The 21515-nt window shown below is 41.2% G+C and overlaps 1 protein-coding gene across 1 annotated transcript in view; it reads left to right on the top strand.

Moving 5' to 3' along the window:
* LOC308297681 (pyruvate carboxylase, mitochondrial-like) overlaps positions 1-21515 on the top strand; it is a 550569-nt gene that overhangs the window by 42371 nt on the left and 486683 nt on the right. Inside the window, exons 4-9 of the mRNA XM_080741213.1 lie at positions 3037-3127; positions 7932-8097; positions 8579-8724; positions 12759-12876; positions 14654-14721; positions 17290-17373. Of these exons, the coding sequence (XP_080597339.1) occupies positions 3037-3127; positions 7932-8097; positions 8579-8724; positions 12759-12876; positions 14654-14721; positions 17290-17373 (673 nt within the window). The remainder of the gene's footprint in view (positions 1-3036; positions 3128-7931; positions 8098-8578; positions 8725-12758; positions 12877-14653; positions 14722-17289; positions 17374-21515) is intronic.

Raw genomic sequence — 21515 nt, 5'->3', positions numbered from 1 at the left:
TTACCAATTATCAAGACATACGGGCAGTTGACAGTTTGCCATGGTTACTCATTGAAGTTGAATCATATGGAGACATAAGTTGCTCATACCATAGCAACCATGTTTTTTACAGGGCCTGGGATTGATGACATCAGAAATCTCCATATATGGGCATGAAAGGGATTTTGTTTCTGGAAATATGTCTGTGGGGTGCCACATTTGGAATAAAACACTTACATCACACATCTGGATATCCATACAGCCCATCTAGTTTGCCTGTGTCCATTTATGCCCATATATCTGATGACATTGGGACACTGATCTCCATATATGGGCATACAACTTATGTTAATTAGTAAAGCCTGGGGATCTCCATATATGGGCATGAGGGGTACCCTAAAAGGGCATCATCTGGGAATAGCAAATATAGTTATCCTAGAAAGTGAAAATCTTACATCAAAGGCCATAACTACCTACCTACCACCATACTGCATTCCTCATTAAACTACCTACCAGTAAGATGCCTATAGGGAGAAAAGCAAAGGGCGAGGTTGCACCATTTCTTGGTCTTCTGGCCAGTGATGTATATCGGACCATTTAACCATATATGGAGACATCTGGTACCCAAAGATATTCACAGATATGGGCTTAATATTGATGACATAAGGGATCTCCATATATGGGCGTAAAAGGGATTTGGTTCCCCTGGCATCACAGGGATCTCCATATATGGGCATAAAATGGATTTGGTTACCCTGGCAACACGGGGATCTCCATATCTCCATATATGGGCATAAAAGGGATTTGGTTCCCCTGGCATCACAGGGATCTCCATATGGGCATAAAAGGGATTTGGTTCCCCTGACATTACAGTGATGTCAGTGGCTGGTTCTACAGAGGGGATCTCCATTTATGGGCATAAAAGGGAATGTATGTATGATGATGTCAGATATCATAGACGTCATAGGACTTTCACATAACGAATAACTGAGTAAGCATGTAAACCCGTAAAATCTATATTTGGGCATGGCTGATTTATGACCTCATCATGATGACACGAGCAAACACAGCTGAATTGTATAAATGATCAGTGCAGAAACCAACAGAAGTATTTGACCAAGACTCTTCGATTTAAACATCAACAAAGGTGTGACGTTTGTTGATGGTCACAAAGGTGTGACGGACGGACGGACGGACGGACGGACGGACGGACGGACGGTAGAGGTTTTCATTGCGACCGTCAGGGAGCAGTTTACTATGAAAACCTCCACCGGCCATCCGTCCGTCCGTCCGTCCGTCCGTCCGTCCGTCCGTCCGTCACGTCACACCTTTGTTTGTGTACGGTGTGATGTCATATATCTTCAGTATGACATCACACCACATGTGTAAACAAACCTTTGTGTACGTTGCTGTGGCAACAGTCTGTTGTTGCTGGTCTGTTAGTGTACGTTAGCAACCACCTTAGCAACCATGGTTTTACCCTAGCAACCAACTGTTTACCCTAGCAACCAACTGTTTACCATAGCAACCATGTTTTTTTACCCTAGCAACCAACTGGGCATAAAAGGGATTCTGTTAGGGATCTCCATATATGGGCATAAAAGGGATTCTGTTAGGGATCTCCATATATGGGCATAAAAGGGATTCTGTTAGGGATCTCCATATATGGGCATAAAAGGGATTCTGTTAGGGATCTCCATATATGGGCATAAAAGGGATTCTGTTAGCTGTTAGTGATCTCCATATATGGGCATAAAAGGGATGCTGTTAGGGATCTCCATATATGGGCCTAAAAGGGATTCTGTTAGGGATCTCCATATATGGGCATGAAAGGGATTCTGTTAGGGATCTCCATATATGGGCATAAAAGGGATTGTATCCCAGATGATGCCCTGTTAGGAGATCCACACTAACAGAATCCATATATGGTCCTACAGACAGCTGCTATAAGCCAACCCTGGCGATAAGGTCTGAGTCGAAGAAATGCTTCTTTCCTGGCAAGAATTGCCCCTTTATACTGTAGGGCTCGTTTGTGTATTGTATGACATCACGCCACATCATCGGCTGAGGACTGTGTGATGTCATCATATCTCCATATATGGAGACATAAGTTGCTCATGCCCAAATATGGGCTGGTGAGGTCAGACTTAGTGTGATGCGTAGGTTATCTCCATATATGGAGATTCAACTTCAATGAGTAACCATGGCAAACTGTCAACTGCCCGTATGTCTTGATAATTGGTAAAACAAACTTTTGGCCTATTTGTGGAGATAAGCGACCAACGGTCGCTTATCTCCCGATTAGGGAGTCTTACTGGTAATAATACTAATAATAATACATAAAAAAGTATCGAAAACCGTATCGAAAAAGGTATCGTATCGATTCCCAGGTATCGTATCGATTCAGAGGTGAACGATACCCATCCCGACGCGACGTTGAATTTTTGTGGGACCCATAAAATGTCCCTGGGACTCATCCGAAAGACCCTTCTTGGGTCCCCGGGACTCATTACATTAAAAACCTATTAACATCACTGGTTTTGCATCATATGATGCAGCATGATGATGCAAAATGCATCATATGATGCAAAATGCATCATATGATGCACAATAAAATAAGATCTGGTTGTACCAGAGGTGAAGTGGCCCTTTAACTCTGGGGGAGCCCGGGATCGAACTGGGAACCTTCCAGTTACCAAGTGGCCACTCTGAGCCACTACCGCTTGATCAGTGGTTCGCAAACCATTTAGTTTCAATGACCCCATAACTCTGAGAGTTTACAAATAGAACACTGAGAACCACTGTCCTAGATTTGTTTAAATTACACACTGGTTTTAAATCGGTACTCAGTATCGACCAATACGCAAGTTATGGGTATCGGAATCGGTATCGGTATCGAAAAAATGGCACCGGTACAACTACCAACAACTATTGTCAATTAATTCAATTTACTTTCTTCATTTCGTATATCTCAATGTATTTCTCTCTTCATCTCCGTCTCTTCTCCCATTCCCTTCTATCCAGTACTAAATAAAACCTTTCTGCTTTCCGTTACAGACAGAAGGCAGATGAGGCGTACCTGATCGGGAAAGGTCTGGCACCCGTCGCTGCGTACCTGAACATTCCTGACATCATCAAAGTCGCAACGGTAACGTCACATCGTTCTCAATGCAGTTAAACGTTTTTCCCATGGGGGGCTAATCGTGGCTAATCTTCAAACCACTGGATTATAAGCACCAATTGTTTCCACACAAATTGTATGCTATAACAATTGTGAATTGTCAGAACCTCTATAAAAAAAAGAAGAAAAAAAAGAAAACATTGTTTAAAGAATACTGTATATATCATGAATATACTGTATATATTTTTCCCCCCACATTTTGTAAATCCATAATCTCCTATCCAACGCCCCGCCGTCCCTCTAGGCAAGACATTGGTTATCCATAAGGAATTCTCACCATTATTTGACAGAGTATTCTTATACTATTTAGTTAAGCTATGGATCTTGCTGTGTTTCTGTGTGTACTGTGCTAAAATCTCTATTTACAAGTTAACCACGGCTCTTCATAAATATGCTCAATAGTGTTCATTTCATCATTATTCTCTTTTTCATGGTGCTCACACAATACCATTTAGACTCCAGGCTCGATGTCTTTGTTTAGTTCTTTTTTTTTCAGTATCACTTGAATCCCAATCGTTTATTGACAAAATAAACGACATGCAAGCTGATTATTAAGCATCACCCATGGCCACCACCAGCCAAGATAAATATGTTTTTCCTTTTTATAATCCACACTAATAAAGTGCTTCAGAAATAGCATTCCTATAGAGCAATAAGACTATCCTTCCCTCCACGTTTACCATCCGTCGCCAATTGTTCACTGGAGTTTTTCTCTCTGTGTACTTTACTTTCTAATTTTCCGTGCGGGTTTCTGGCCGGCCAGCCAAGTTGGGGCCGTCCAACTAATTTCTTGCGATCTTCCTGCCTAGCTGGACGCCAGGCCACGGTGCCAGCAAGGAAAGTGTGTGTGTGGGTGTGAGTGAGTGAGTGTTTTCTTTGCTCTAATTTCGCCCACTGTTCTATTTTCTCTGCTTATGTTTCTTGCGCTTATTCTTTTTTTCCGTATCTCTTTATCTGCTGTGAATTAGGGCATTCACGAATAGTGATTTTTAGTATTCGAATTATTCGACCTCCAAGTATTCGAATATTCGACAGGACTGTCCAAACTGTCAAATATTAAGTAAGCAAGAGGCTTACTTGTGAAAATAGCCGATCTACATGCTCACAACGCCTCGTTGTGAGCATGTAGATCAGCTATTTTCACAATGTTTATCTGTGGAACCGAGTCACATTAAATGTAATACCTACAATTCCAAGTGCTTGTCAGGGTGGGGGGTCCCCAGTTCAAATATGTTTATTTTGGGTGTCACAGCCTAAAAAGGTTTGAGAACCTCTGGTACAGTGCATTAACAAATTCATCCACCAGGGGCATTGACCAAAAAAAAAGTGAATATTCGACTTCGGTGAACAACGTCGAATAGTGACTTTGATATTCGAATATTCGAATATTCTAATATTTGGTGAATGCCCTACTGTGAATTCTGAGCGCACACCCAATGAGTGCATGCATTCCTTACTCCATATACTCACTCACTGTGAGTGTGAGGCCACTCTAATTCTGTGCGTGCGTGCGCGTGTGTGTGTGGTGTCTCTACGGGGCCAGTTTTCCAGTGACAGCACCCCAAACAATGGGACAGCCCTTAATTATAGCCTGCCTGGTGTCCAAGTCCAGATGGCCCCTACTGTTCTAGAGATGGCTTTATCCACTCTATCTGTGTGTGTGTTGTTATGTGCGTGTGCATGCCTGTTACTCACTATCTGCACCTGTCTCCATTTCCCTACTGCATATCTCTCTACAGCAGTGGTTCCCAAAGCTTTTAGCTCGAAACACAGAAGGGAAATTAGACGTTTGCCTGGGAAAAATCATTGAATTTGTTTTTTAATACATGACAAATTATCCTTTTTTGTAATGTAGAAAACAACAAATGAAGACCCATAGAAATGTTTGAGAACCACTGCTCTACAGGGTCTAACTGGCTGTGGGTTCCTTCTGAGTTTACTTTCTTATCTTTTCTCTCTCTTTCTCTCGATCTCACTTCCTTGTGTGTGCTTTTCAGTTATCACTGTTCCTTTTTCGCACCCATTGATTTTAATGGATTAACTCATTTACTGCCACCAAAAATTGCGACGGTTTTCTTACAGTACCTTTTAACAGGTGGACACGTGTGCTTACACGACGTGTGTGCATGCCGTTCAACGATCGCGAACGCAAAAAACACATGTGAATCTGAGCTGCCGTTCTCGTGTTAGCCTCAGCAGTGTTTACAAAGTAAGCAATTCAATCAGTAAGAAACAGAGTACAGAGAAACGGCTTGCTCCGGCCAAAAAATGCATTTCCGGCTCTGGGTTACCGGCCCAGAACGGAAGCACTACCTCTAGGTTACTTAGGCGATCCGAATTTGGATTGTTTAATAACAAGAAATAAAAATATAAAAGGCGTTTTTGGCAACTGACAACATTGTGTAAAAGGTGTTTTGTCTGTAAAAAAGTTAAGACCAGAGTGACCCATGATTTTACCTGGGTTACACCCTCTGAGATGGCTCTAATTGAATGTTGTCAAACATGAAATAATGACTCGTGCAGCCTATCTGACCGGTACATTAACCCCGCTAGTGTTTTCAGCAGCACCAGCGTCGTAAATACAGCTTGTAAAGTGACGTAAATCACGTAATGCTCAACTATGGATTGTCCAGTGTCCAGGGAAGACCTGGAAGGGAAAATACAAAGGACATGACAGTGATGTCACCGCCATGCGGAAATGTTTCAGTCTCGTGGAGACCTTAACCATTATATTTTATTACAATCTGAGGCACATTCGATGAATATTCGGGGTTTGATTATTTATTTGCCAACAATATTGTGTGTTGCAAGGATCCATTTTCAAATCTGACTCCTGTTGTGTCTTGCATGTCTTCCCTCACTCTGACCTCGGGTTCCTGTCTCTCTACACGCTTCTATCTAAATCTAAATCTAAAAATTTTACTATTTAACGTGCGTTAAAGGACAACTTAGTTTTTTTACAACAAGGGTTCATATTTTAGATTGTAATTAGAGAAAAGAAAATATGAGTGTTAAAATGTTTTCATTTACTGCTATCTATCTTTTTAGCGATTTGTATTTATGTGGCTAAATATGACAATATTAGACAAAATAAGCAGTTGATTTTTTTTATTACTATTTATAGTAACACTACTAGCCCCCATAAATCACATCTGCCCATGAAGGATTGCGGTGCATCTTGGAAATGGGCTTATTTTGTCTAAAAAGACACATGTATCCACTTGTACGCATACCCCCACCCGCTGAAATCTGTAGATCTGCTATTTTTGGCCAAAGTTCTCAGAATATGGACACTAGGATTCAAGTGGTCAATATTAAAAAGGAGTAACTCTGAGGACCCCCTAGGGGTCCCGGACCCCCTGTTGAAGACCCTTGATCTAAAATATGCACCCTTGTTGTAAAAAAACAAAGTTGTCCTTTAACTCCCACAGTCCCAAAGGTGATTCTTAGGCAAACTTTATCCACAGCCTGCAGAGGGTAAATCTGTGCAGGGCTCCAGTTCCTCCACCTCTAAAGTGTCAGAGGAGGTCAAACAGCGATAACTAAATGTCTGTCATGTTTAAGCAGGCTGAAGTGTTGACCGGCTCAATAATCCATTAGCTCAGAAGTACATCAGAGAATGACACGCAGATATATGAAATTACATATGCTCCTTTTCCCTCTCCTCTCTCTCTGTTTGTTTATCTCTCTCTCTCTCTCTCTGTATCCTTCCATTCTCGGGTAACCTCTGCCCCTCCCCATCCCCGTCCATTTCCCTGTCTCTCAAAATGTCTCTGTCTCGTCATCACTGTAGTGTATACCATGGGTTTTAAAACATTTTTTGACTCAGGGCACCCCTGAGTCAACCTTTTCATCCACGGCACCCCCCTGAATTACATTGTTAATTTTTAGAATCTTATGTCATATTACACAGAGAAATATCAGTTTCCATTTCAACAGATTGAAAATAACTTTTATACTTAACATTTAACACATCTGGTGCCAACCCCGAGTTTCCCGAGTTTGGGCCGTTTTTGAAGAAATATATATATATATATTTTTTTTTTTCAAAAATATTTTTTGGACCTCCAGAAATGTATTAGGCATGATCGCGATCGCGAAATTGCATGTTTAACCCCCATACCAACCCATTCTTTCAAACATGGCAGCCATGTTTGTTTACATCTGAAGAAAACATAATGGCTGATAAATCATGAATGCCTGAACGGATTTCCAAGCGGATTTTTTTGTTTGCAAGCTGTGAACAGTGTGCACACACGTGGTGCATCATCTAGGCATGGACGTGCACGATCCGTGCACTATAAATTACATGGAAGTCTATGGAGACCATGGCATCGCGGGACATTGGAGAGAAAAAAATCACTGCAACATAAGTGTTAATATAGCCATCCCTATTCTGGGGGGAAGGTACACCAACAATAGCAGATCACAATTGGGGTAGATGGAAAAATAACTCAAGTACAGTGCAAATCAGGTCTGTTTTACTAAGCATACAGGGTCTACGTGGAATTCCAAATATTATCAAAGTATTCTGAGGCACCCTTGGACTGGCATCACCGTCACGGCACCCTAGGGTGCCACAGCACCCACTTTGGGAAACCCTGCTGTATACAATTGTAGTGCTGTTCACACTGTCTTATACTCATATTTTTTACCTTTTGATATATTACTGCTATGTTTTATAAACGTCCTCATCCTGCTGTATCTAATCTTTCTGTGAATAACACAGATTCTGTTTCTGTCTCTCTTTCTTCTTTCTCTCTCTCTTTAGGAAAACGATGTTGATGCCATTCATCCGGGTTATGGCTTCCTGTCCGAGAGCTCAATCTTCGCCCAATCCTGCTTGGACGCGGGGGTCATGTTTGTCGGACCCGCCCCGGAAACGGTGCGCCAGATGGGGGACAAAGTGGAGGCTCGCGCCATTGCCATCTCCGCAGGTACAGAACTCAGGGGTGGAGTGTGTGTTTGTGTGTGTGTGTGTGTGTGTGTGACGGAGGTGTGAAAAAAGTATTTTCTCCAGCTAGTGAAGGACAAAAACAAAACAAAACAATTCAAATTACAATTGTTATAACATAGATATTTTGAAAGATCAACCACTTAAATCCTATATATTTTGGTGACTGGAGTCCCCCAGGGGCCTATACCAGTTCCACTCCTTTCATCCATATAATGTCATTGAAAATAGCTGATCTACAATTGCTACACGTCTTGAGCTTGTAGATCTGCTATCTTCTCTGAATGTTCGCCCCAGAATAGGGACGCTAGGGTCCATGAAGTTAGATCTGTTAACGTTTTTTCACCCCAAAACATTCTTCTTTTCTGACCTCCTCCTCTGCTCTTCTGTCTTGCTATTTGCTTCACTCTTTCTTTTCCTCTACATGCATCTCTCTCTCTCTCTCTCTCTCTCTCTGTGTCCAGGTGTGCCAGTGGTCCCAGGAACAGACGGTCCCATTTCCAGCTTCGGAGAGGCTAAGATGTTTGCGGAGACCTACGGCCTCCCCATCATCTTCAAAGCAGCCTATGGTGGAGGAGGAAGAGGAATGAGGGTGGTCAAAGAGTATGAGGTGAGCAGAGACCTCCTAACAAACACACTTAAAACCTATGTACTACTTACTGTAGTTGACCTGGCTCCACCCAGGGCTCCATACTAGGATACATTATGACTTTAACCATTATTTCATGCTTTAACTATTGAAAAATAGCAGATATACAAGCTCACAGTGCGCTGCCGCGCTGCGAGCTTGTAGATCTGCTATTTTTGAACAAATCTTACATTAGTTACATTCTATGAATGCCTTTTCATGTAGGGCTAAATTACCACCAAATGATATGTATTTGGCCACGGACCCCCATCTCAAAATATTTTGTTCCAGGGACCCCCAGAAACTAAATTTGAGTTGCAAATGTTCGCTTTAAAAATACATATATTTAAAGATTTGCACACATATTCTTTTCAAAAATAGCAGATCTTCAAGTTCGCAGTGTGGCACTCGGTGCCGCACTCTGAGCTTGTATATCTGCTATTTTTCAATAGCTAAAGTATAACATAATTCCAGGTCTTAATCCAGGTTAAGCACATATTTGACACCCTGTTAGTGAATGAGCACCATTGTCACATCCTCCCTTTAAAAAACGATTAAAGATTCAATTTACAAAATACAAACAAACAATGACGTGCACTGCTCTGATTTAGCAACATAATCTACTGTATGTCTCACTAGACGTCAACAAAGTATGTTCCCACTTAGAGAAAATGAGATAAATTTAATCACAAAATACACATTTTCTGATGTTTATTATAACATTGGTGGAGATTGTGTAGAAATTCATTTCCCATCATATACACTTTTTGGCTGTACGATCCATACACCAAGGGGGAGTCTTAGCTGTTTTTGTGTAATTGCATTATATGAAGAGAGACTTCATTGGTGTCTTATGAGAATCCACATTAACATAGCTATTAGTTTCATGCCACATTTTTGCTAAACTTCTGCCTCCTCCATAATGTGATCGGCCCAAAAGCAGTTTACTGCCAAAAGGACATCTACTGTACCATTTGGTGAAAAATGACAACCCATAATCTTGATTGGTAATGATTATTAACATCATAAAACATTTAATGAGGCATTTTATGTTCTATAGACAAAATGTAAGTGCTTGGATGAGATTGCATTTTTTATTGACAAAGCCTTTTTTTATATTGAATATAGACCATCATGTAAGATATTGAAGAGCTTAATGGATGTGTTGTAGGGAGCTTTTCATTTCACTGTTTGTCTCCTGGGGTTCCTGTCTTGTGAAGAGCACGTCTACCTCCTTATGTCAGGCCCACTTATGAGTTAATCTAGTTTTCCCATCAACACAAAGGAAACCCCAGGTGGTTACAAAAGCCTGCTGGTTATGATGTGAATGTGCTCATCACTTATAACCCATTAAAGGAGTAGTTCACCCCCAAAATGACTTTTTTTCTATTGATTAGTCACGCCATGGAGAGTAGAGTTCAATACTATTTTTTGGTTTTTGTCACATTCCTAAGACAAAAAATTGATTAGAGTAAATTTACCCCGATTGATTCCGGATGGGGACCCGTTTCGAAACGGGTCCCCATCCGGAACGAATGGCGTGACTAATCAATAGAAAAAAAAGTCATTTTGGGGGTGAACTACTCCTTTAAGATCTGAGGTCCTTTCAAAATATTTCTTATAAATCTAGAAGTTTTCCTGGAAAAACATATGTTGCTATTTATCAGTGGTGCTCAAAACTGTCAAGAACCCCCAGCATTATATTTATTTGGTAGAATGCGGACCCCCATCTCAAAATATTTAGTTCCAGCAGGGACCCCCAGAAGCAAAGATTTGTGTTAAAAATGTTTGCCTTAAAAATATTTATAATCAAAGATTTGCAAAGATTTTCCAAAAATAGCAGATTTACAAGTTCATAGCGTGGCACATGCTGTGAGCTTGTATATCTGCTATTTTTGAATAGCCAAAGAAATCTAAAATTACAGATGTCTCTAAATGCTTCGCTCAGCTAGAGAGCCAATCTCCCTTGCTTAGAATCGCACCACAGATCTAGTCAAACCCCGCCTCACGGAAGCTTCTGATTGGCTGAGTCGGAGCTAGGGAGCGTGCGATGGTGCCGGGTGAGAACCCTGAATTGCAGAACCATTGTATTGCAAAGGCTTTGGGGAGGTCCTTCATATTGGAACAGTGACAGGATTGTTTTCCAAAGCAGTGGGTGTAGATTTGTTAAGAGGCAGTTTTTCACCGCCGTTAGCAACTACCTTGCATTTAGAAGTCCCCAGACATATTGCCAGGCGGAGATCTCTGATCATCTGGCAATGCGAGACTAATACAGTACAAGGGAGGAATATTAACAGGTTGCTCCAATGACTGAAACCCTTATCTGCTGGCACTTTGAACCAGGGATGGGACGATAAGCGATATTATCGTTTATCGTGATAAAAAACACTCACGATAATCCTATCGTGGAGATTTAATTTATCGTGATATCGTCATGCACTGGGATCAATTGACCTTTTATTTGCCAAGCTGCATATCCGGTATCACTTAAACCCTCTATAACTCGTAAAAGGTACTTATAATATACGTACTTGATACTGTCTTTTTTTCACTCTCTATCAAATGTCTTTGCCAAAAAATAGCTGATCTACAAGCTCACAACGTGTCGTGGTGCGACGCGTTGTGAGCTTGTAGATCTGCTATTTTTTTGGCAAATGTTCCGCCCCAAGATAATAGATTTTGATTATCGCGATAATATCGTAAATCGCGACTTCTTTTGTCACAATAATCGCGATATGGAATTTTGATATCGTCCCATCCTTACTTTGAACTTCCATCCAAACATTGGCACCTGTGTGTCTGCATCTCTTTAATTTTTCCATTAATTTTCTGTTTGTTCTGAATCAAGGTGAAATTACCAGAAAATGTGAGACGGTGCCTCTTATCTCGCTGCCTGCCCATCACCTCTGTGTGTTTTCCCTGTCTGCTCTGAAATTACCCCTGACACCACAAGCAAAGCTCCTGACTAATGTGTGTGTGTGATCGTAATGTGTGTGTGCATGTGCGTGTGTGCATGTTCAGGCTCTACAGTGTCTGCACGGGCGTCTTATCCGTGTTCATGTGGGTGCGTTGGAGTCATCCTGTCCACTTCCTGGTGTTTAGATATAACATTACGGAATATTGTTATTATTAGTACATGGTAACAGATTTTCTACCCCCCCAACAACATGCATTGATACATTGAAGCTGTTGCTTTTTTTTTATTATCGCGGGAGACAGTACTCATGATGCATCGCAGGAACAGTTGTTGAACAAGTTGTGTTTAGGCATTTATTTTTTGTTAAATTCATACATTGCAATGAAAGTTATTGATCTGGGAGGAGTGTTTGTATTCTTGAGCTAACGTGCTTCTTTCAGCTCCACTCATTGCACAGTGCATGCCGGGTATCCGTTTGTGTCTAATGCATACCGTTTTGATATAAGCTCTGGAGGAATTAATCAACATGGGTGCCAATTATAGCCTAATGGTACTAATTAGTATTTGTCTCTGAAGCTCAGTTTACAGTACAGCTGAATGATGTCTATAAATACATTAGTTCTACTCTCATCAGTCCCCAGGAGAAACCTGACGAATGCCAGATAGATTTGGTTTACTTTAAATTTACTTTCACAAAATGATATGATATAACACAGACCAGGGTCTGCTGCCTGTTACTTAGCAGGTGAGTGTAAGAAAAACAAGAAAACTAAGAGGTTTATAGGATTATCTCACTTCAAATTAAATAAAGTGGAAAAAAACAACCCAAAAAGTTGAAGTAAAGTTAAGTCTAATGGCTGCACGGGAAGAAATTATGTCAGCACCAAATTAACTCAAGAAATCCTAATGGAAGAAAATTAAAATATCAATCTGGGTTCTGGCAAAGAGGTGCACACCCAGGTTCAATTAACTGTCAACTGACTGTTATGCCTCCAGTTTGGTGCTGGGTGCTCCAACAAACACATGTGACTTTTGACCGAGTAGCACTAAAACCAAGACATGGGACCTAATGGATCCTCTGGTGTCTTCAATCTGTCAGGAACTGGAGGAGAACTACCAGCGTGCCTACTCAGAAGCCCTGACAGCCTTTGGAAATGGATCTCTGTTTGTGGAGAAGTTCATCGAGAAGCCGAGACACATTGAAGTCCAGATCCTTGGTGAGTACCGTATATAAAATCTTCACTCTGCCTTGGTATGCATGTATGTCTGTAGACACACTGTATGTACAGTATTTACTGAATCTCTGGCTGGATGGCTGGCTTGACAGCATTTTGTGCACATGTACTGTATGATGTCGCTGTATAGAAGTATATACTGAGAGAGAGAGGGAGAGAGATATTGGATGGAGAGAGATAAGGCTAGACAACATACAGTAAGAGTATTACTGCATATCAATATCGTCACACTCACAAGTATAGTCTTTTCCTGGTTATATTCACACAATCCCTATAAAAAGAGAATTAGGTGATCTACAAGGAGAGAGGGCGAGATCATTTAGCGACCTACAACCGGGTTGCAACCCGGTCGGTAGTTTAAATCTACCAACCTAAAACTGCAGCCCGGTCGGTAGATTTAGCGACCCGGTCGGCAGATCTAGCGACCAGGTCGGTGATTTTGCAGCCCGGTTGGTAGATTCATCGGGAGCGATGTGCCTGTCTTGGCTATTGTGTGTGAAACCTACTGTATGGAAGTCATTTGTATTTTGTCCCTCTCGGTGTGGAGGGAGTGAATGAATACGAAAAAGGGAAAAGAAAATCCAGGAAGTGTGGGGGTGGGAGGGGGGGGGGGGACTCTTGCCTCAGTCACAATTTCTTCTCATTATAGAGAGGATGTGGCTGCTGCACCACCACCGCTCAATATTATAGAACCGAAATTCATACCCTGACTTTTACAGGATGTGCATGTGCATGATATTTTACCGTTTGTGTGCCTGTACAGTATGTTTGTGTGCGTGTGTGTGTGTGTGTGTGTGTGTGTGTGTGTGTGTGTGTGTGTGTGTGTGTGTGTGTGTGTGTGTGTGTGTGTGTGTGTGTGTGTGTGTGTGTGTGTGTGTGTGTGTGTGTGTGTTTCATTTGGATGTCTCTGGGTGTACGTCGACTCTCCCCCTCGGTGGTCTGTGTGCATAGCTGTACACATAAATCTGCATGAGTTCCAGAGCGTTGTGTCTCAGAAGTGACAGCAGGTGTTTTTCTGTGTGTGTGTGTGTGTGTGTGTGTGTGTGTGTGTGCGTGTGCGTGTGTGTACGTTTGTGTGGTTGTTTGTTCGTGCAAGCAAATGTGCATTTGGGGCTCATGTACCTCAGTGTGTGTCTGTATAATATGCATGCTGTGTCTTGTGTATTCATTCTGTGTTCATTATAGCGCACTGTATGCATGCTGTGTGTGCATGCATTGTGTGTGTGTGTGTGTGTGTGTGTGTGTGTGTGTGTGTGTGTGTGTGTGTGTGTGTGTGTGTGTGTGTGTGTTTGTCTGTGCACGCACGTTGGTGTGTGTGGGGAGATGTTGATTAATTGATGTCTGCAGGGTGTGCAGAGATCCTTGTACGTTTTCTGAATTACCTGTTAAAAGTCATGTGACTCTCACCCCCCCGCTCCCCCACTCTCTCTCTCTCCTCTTTCTCTCCTCTCTCTCCCTCCTTCGCTCCTTCTGTTCCCTCTCTATGCCTCCTTCCTCTTTCTCACTTGTCTTACTTTTCACCCCCCATCCGTCCCCCCCTTCTCTCATCTCTCATTCATTGTCTTAATTTCTATTCTCACTCCCCCTCCCTTCTCACCTGACGCCCCCCCCCCCCCCCCCCTCTCTCTCTCTCTCTCTCTCTTCCTCTCTCTTCTTCACTTCCCATCTCTATTTCTGTCTGGCTGCTCTCTCTCTCTCTCTCTCTCTCTCTCTCTCTCTCTCTCTCTCTCTCTCTCTCTCTCCCTCTCTCTCTCTCTAGGTGATAAGTATGGTAATGTCATCCACCTATTTGAGAGAGACTGTTCCATTCAGCGCAGACACCAAAAGGTGAAGTTATTCATTTTGAAAATCACAATGTTTTACGCGTTTTGTTTCATTTATCATTGTTTGAGATGATCTTTATTGTGACCTTTCTGCACAATTAAGGTCCTGTGTTGTGGTAAAGAGTTAGTGGAAAGGCATCACAATGAAAAGGCCACATTAAAAACAAGCCTGGCATACTTTCATTATTTTCTGCTTTGATTGGCATAAAATCTAAACATTGAAAACGGCTGAGAAATCGGAGAAGTCTGGACAAACCATGATAGGACTAAATCTTCGTGCTGTGGACGTCAAACTCACTGAGTCACCGCTTTACTTGTCACCAGTTCCAGTGCAAAAGCATGTTATTAGATTAACGTTTTTAAATCGGGCGTTCTTGGAATAGACTGAATAGGTTCTGCACAGCAGGAGGCAATGGGATTACACTCAGGGAAATGTGTTCTATAAATCAGCTAATACAAACTTACCGGTAGAGTTTGCCACAGTGGAGAGTGGAGGCATATTCAATGTGACTCTATTTAGGCCCCTTTTAGGCCTGTCACAATTATTACATAATGTCTGATCGCAATTATTTGACATAATAACAATTATTTTGTCATAATCGTCATAATCGTTTCCATGTTGAAAAGTTTTCATATATTTTCAAACATTTTCAAAAATAGTGTAAATAGCCGATCTACAAAGTACAAACTCACACTGTGTCCATTCAATGTTCTTTTTAAAGTATAAAGTTGTCAAATATGTCATTTCTTTGTATATCTACTGTTGGTTATGTGTCATATCTGCCATGTGCAACTTAATAGCCTAAAAGCCAAACAGAAATGTAATTGTCAACGACAAAAACACAATTGAATCGTTAATCGCAATTATTCGAGTGACAATTAATGGTCATGTAAAATGTCCTAATCGTAACAGCCCTATTCCCCTTCAGGTTGGACTGACCTGTATTAGAAAAGGTCCTAAGGCCAGTTCCCTGCAGACCGTATGCAGTCCTGACTGAGTCAATGTCTTCCATTCATTTAACACTGGCTGCCTGTCAATTTTAACAACTTGAACCCTACTGTGGCTAGCTACTACTACTACTACTACTACTACTACTACTACTACTACTAGGTTTTTTATTTATATAGCACTTTACATTTGTGAAAATCTCAAAGTGCTAACAATAGGCATTTGCATAAAATAAAAAGAATCGCACATGGTACGTACGTTGGTCTCTGGCTGTTTTTGAGGATGATATATGATATAGATATAATGATGAAATAGAAGCCCATCATCTGGCAGTTTGTTAATCAGTTTAACAATGCTTTCATCAGAGCCAGCTGACAGTATCACCTGCCATATTATATTAATGTACAATGCACAACATACTCCATTACAATGCACCACTACACTGCTGGCATAATCATATATTTCATCACTCTCCCCTGCCATCTTTAATGAGATTACAACTGATAATCATGTTATCGGCGCCGTTCGCTCCAACGCCGCTTCTCTCTTTGATGTCCTTTTAATCCTAATCTGCCCATGTCCTTAATCGGAGATCTTTCTGAATATCAGAATAAGAATAGTTTCTTGTTAGAAAACAATTTCAAACGATTGGGTACGTTTTTCTCTAGGCAGTTTGAAAGTGGCGTTTCTTTTTTAGGCTTTAAATGTGATTTGATATCGTTTCAATTGAAATGAAGTTTCAGGAATCAATTATTTGTCTTGGATGGATTGATCTTGTCTGGCAGTGTGAAGATAATCAGATCTGGCACCCAAAAAAAAAAGAATGAAGTCTTCCAACAGAGTCTGTCAGTGTGATTAAAAATTAAGTTAATACTTTAATATACGTACTTACTAAAAAAAACTCAACCAAAAAGTCAGCCCAATGTAATAATTTGCACACAAAAACCTGAGCTAGTGAACTACTTAATGTTAACTAGCATGACATTTTGAGAACTCTACTCTAGTTGTTTTTGATTGTCTGGTTTTATGCTCAACATCATGAACTTGAAGGAGCTCTTCACCCATTTTCAACCTGCTCTTCATATAATGGATCGTCATGCTCATTATAAGATACATGTACAATTTGCATCTACTCACTCTGCATTTCATCTGTGGGCTGAGGACGGTTCAGAAACATGCCTATACCAATGACACCGTCAGTGGGGAATCCAAGCTGATAGAAACCCTTTCTCTTCCTGGAAAGTTAGCATGCTGAAATGGAAGCCATCGTTCATATATTAATTTAAAAAGGCAAGAAATAAATAAATGTTTGATACCATCTTACAGTATAATGGACATTACATTAGTGAGTACCAATCAAGATAGGTTAAAAATTTGTGAAGTAGTCCCTTAAACTAAACTCCATCACATGTTGTTTGCCGACATGAACAGAATGTCACTTGTCGGGCTACAACTTTAGCCGCCTTTCCACTATAGGGATGAACCGAACTAACTTTCCAGAACCAAGAACTTTCTAGAACCTTTGAAGTTCCGGGTCCAAGTTCTACATATACAGTACTAGAATATAATTGTGTTTAGATGGAAATGTTCTGACATTCAATGTATTACAACTGTATGTTCCAGGTGGTGGAGATCGCACCTGCCATCCAGTTGGATCCTCAGCTGAGAGACAGACTGCACCAAGACTCTATTGCCCTGGCCAAGAAGGTATGTGCACGCACGCATGCACGCACTGAGAAACCAGACATTAAAAATGGAAGGGCATACTAATTGAGGAATCTCTCCTTATGGCACTTACTGTCCTTGAGAATAATTGTGTGTGTGTATGAGTGAGTGTCTGTGTGATTTCACGCGTCATTTGTCCTCGCATCATTTGTCCCTCTGGGGTCATTCATCGCTTGGATGCAAGTCAAAATGTTGTACGCAGGTGTGTTCATGCGTTTGAGTTGTCAGACTTATTACAGTGTGTTGGATAATCAAGTCGGGGACATCAGGATTCTAGATCAAATGCATAGATGCATTATGATACCTATGACAATGTAAATGACTTGACATCACTTAAAAGCTGTTTCCCAAACTGAGCGTACTGCCTCTTAGCCGTGTGTGCGTTCTTTTTTTGGGGTTATTGAATGCATTATTAGTGTGCGTGCGTGTGTGAGTTTTCAAGCAGTGTGTAGTTTTCTGGACCAATATTGATTTGTAGAGAACCTCCGTACCTCTCTAATATAGTCATTTTCCCCAAAAAACTAAAATGAACGTGGACATTTTATGATGTAAAAACAACGAGGTAATAAAAGGGTAGAATTCTCAGGGCGGTTTACAACCTGGATTTTGGCATCGAGGTCCATGGTAGCTTTCATGCAGAGGAGGCGTATTGTATTGGAAATAAAAATAGAATTGCGATTGTTAAGGAATTATTCCAGCGTGTGATGGGTTTTCAAGTGTGTGGGTGTGTTGTAAAGTAAGAAGCTGGCAGCTGGATTTCTCCCCTGAGATCTGGACAAGCTTAACCCATTTAGGCCTAGGATTATTGACCGCTTTAACAATTGAAAAATAGCAGATATACAAGCTCACAGCGCGGCACCGAGTGCCGCGCTGCGAGCTTGTAGATCTGCTATTTTTGAAAAATCATGATATTTCTTTGCAAGTCTTTGAATATATCTATTTAAAAGCGAACATTTGTAACTCAAATATTTGCTTCTGGGGGGTCCCTGGAACAACATATTTTGAGATGGGGGTCCGTGGCTAAATACCTGTAATTTTGGGGGTCCTTGACATGAAAAAGTTTGAGAACCACTGATTTAGAGGAAGGATTTAGAAGTCGGGTCAAAGATCGGGTCAAAGATATTCAAAGACTTGCACACATTTTCACATTTTTTCAAAAATAGCAGATCTACAAGCTCGCAGCGCGGCACTCGGTGCCGCGCTGTGAGCTTGTATATCTGCTATTTTTCTAAAGTTAAAACATAAAATAATGGTTAAAGTGGTTAAAATCTAACGCGACTCGGGCGCGTTCCAGGTATTTGAGAGTTAACCCCCTGCTGTCAGTGGGATGACGCTCAACTGCATACTGCAGCGTGTATCTGTTCTGCATCCAGCATGAGGCAAGACCCAAATTCAGAGTGAACATTTTTAACTCAAAATCCTGCTTCTGGGGGTCCCTGGAACAAAATATTTTAAGATGGGGGGGTCTGCGGCCAATTACATGTCATTTTGGGGGGTCCTTGACATGACAAAGTTTGAGAACCGCTGATATAGTCCAATTCTACAAATGTCTTCCAAAGACGGTTCTGGGAAAAAAATGCACTATAAATTTAATTTAAACAATGTTTCATTATAACTTTTTATCGATTTTTGGACATTTAAATACTATTTGTGGCCTTTATGGTTGATCAACCAAATTCATTATTTATCTTTGTCACATTTGCAGTGTACACTTACCTACATCTCAGAACAGTGTATTCAAATAATGATAGAATACAAACTTTTCTGGACACTAGGAAAAAGTGCCCCATGGGTGTTTGCCCTCCTCCCCACCACCACCACTGCCGCTGTAGCAGCGGTCGACTGCAGCTCGGATCGATCGGAGGGAGACATTGCATAAAAACCATAATGACAACTGTGTGGCTGGAGCAACTCCACCTGTGCCAGTGTAGCGTTAAATTCTATCCTCTCCCGCTTATATAGGATGAGTACCCTGGTAAATGACCTTTTCAGCTAATGGCCCAAGTGCGGAATTGCTAGCGGTAGAGATTTGCTACCGTGATGACCTTGATAACACTTTGATACTGAAATGATGATGGGGTGAGAGGAGCAGAGTGTGCGTGTGTGTGTGTGTGTGTGTGTGTGTGTGTGTGTGTGTGTGTGTGTGTGTGTGTGTGTGTGTGTGTGTGTGTGTGTGTGTGTGTGTGTGTGTGTGTGTGTGTGTGTGTGTGTGTGTGTGTGTGTGTGTGTGTGTGTGTGTGTGTGTGTGCGTGCGTGCGTGTGCGTGCGTGTGTGTGTGTGTAGCAGAGGATCATGTAGTCTTTGCTACACGGTTCCAGCTGTAGTTGTTGTAACAGTGTTTTTGCTCCATAGTAATCTGACCATGCCATCATCCAGATAGTCGGCGCAGAACGGCCAATACAGTTTTCTCGTAGAAGAACGTACTGTGTATGTTCGTGTGTATTAAATTGTCTCTTGTGTGTGAGAGAATGTGTTATTGGAGGCGGGAGTGTGCTTGAATGTTGATGAGCTCTTCTTTGCAGTTGTCCTCCATCCATATATTTTGGCCTAAAGAAAGAGAATGATGGAGATAATGTTCTCTGAAATAAAAATGTATGGAACAAACACGCACGCACACACACACACACGCACACACACACACACACACACACACGCACACACGCACACACGGGCAATGCATCTGAAACTATACCAGCATTTCAGTGGTTCACGAAGGGTCTCTCATTGTCGCTCTTCTTTCAGCCTTACTCTCTCATTACGTCTCACCTTCACTTACCCCCCCCCTGCTTTTCTCTCAACACTTAAACACTACCCACTCTCATTCTCACTCTCTGTTGTCGGGTGGAGACACTGTATGTCCAAAACCGTTCCCTTTTGTATTTATCATTTTAAAAATGATGAAAATAGACGATCTACAAGCTTGTAGCTCTGCTATTTTCACTAGTCTTGTACGATGAAGCGGGGCTTTAGTTTACGAAAAAACGCACACATTTGAAACTAGGAGATACAAGGTTTCTGCCCGACACTGCCGACAGTAACAATATGTGTGTATATACAGTATACTGTATATATATATATATATATATATATATATATATATATATATATATATATATATATATATATATATAAACAGTATATATATATATATATATATATATATATATATATATATATATATATAAACAGTATATATATATATATATATATATCCCTGCCACATGCTGTGATTGCGTTTCACTTTGTGTTGGTCCCTATGGTGAAATTCCTGAGCCCAGCTCTCTCACTGCAGTAGGTACAGTATTGAATCCTTCTCCCTAAGCAGCAATGGACCTAAACTTTGTTACTTGGATGGGTTTTATTAGAGTGTGTGCCTGTGCGATAGAGAGAGAGACACACACACACACACACACACACACACACACACACACACACACACACACACACACACACACACACACTCTATACACTTTCAAAGTTCCACTGTTTGTCCTAACAATGGCTCAATAGTACTTGACAGTAAAATCTCGAGTGTTAAAGGAGCTATAGTCAACTTTTTCTTGAAAAACGGATGCTAAAATAGAAATAATGTTTCGAAAATATTTTATAAAAATATAAGCTTCATATATGTGTTTCTGTTAAAAAATGACCACAAAAAGCGTACAATAATGATAAAATAATCATTTTGGCCATTGTCAGACCGACACTTTGTTTACATTCTAGTCTAGTCTAGGATGTAAACAAAGTGTCGGCCCTACAATGAAAAAGTTGACTATAGCTCCTTTAATTCATCTCTGGGTGTCTTCTTTACACACCCAGAGATACAGTAAACGAACGCTCAGAATTTTACTATTCCCCGTCCATATTGTCATCTCTTGTCCGCCGCTATCTCTGACACGATCTGAGGCTTTCCATGAAAACGGTGCTGTCTTTGAACCCAACGCAGGCTCTGGCACTTCCTGATAGCGTGTCCTAGAAAACAATGTTGTTGCCTGGCAACAGCAACACTTCAGGAAGTTAGCAGAGTTCTTCTGTAAAGGCGGGAGTAGGGGTGGGACGATATGAAAATGTCATATCACGATTATTGTGACCAAAGAAATCACGATTTACGATATTATCGCGAT

Source organism: Nannobrachium achirus (assembly GCF_963921795.1).
Source record: "Nannobrachium achirus genome assembly, chromosome: 14".
NCBI classification, from domain to species: domain Eukaryota; kingdom Metazoa; phylum Chordata; class Actinopteri; order Myctophiformes; family Myctophidae; genus Nannobrachium; species Nannobrachium achirus.
This window is presented reverse-complemented; position numbering and strand designations above follow the sequence as displayed.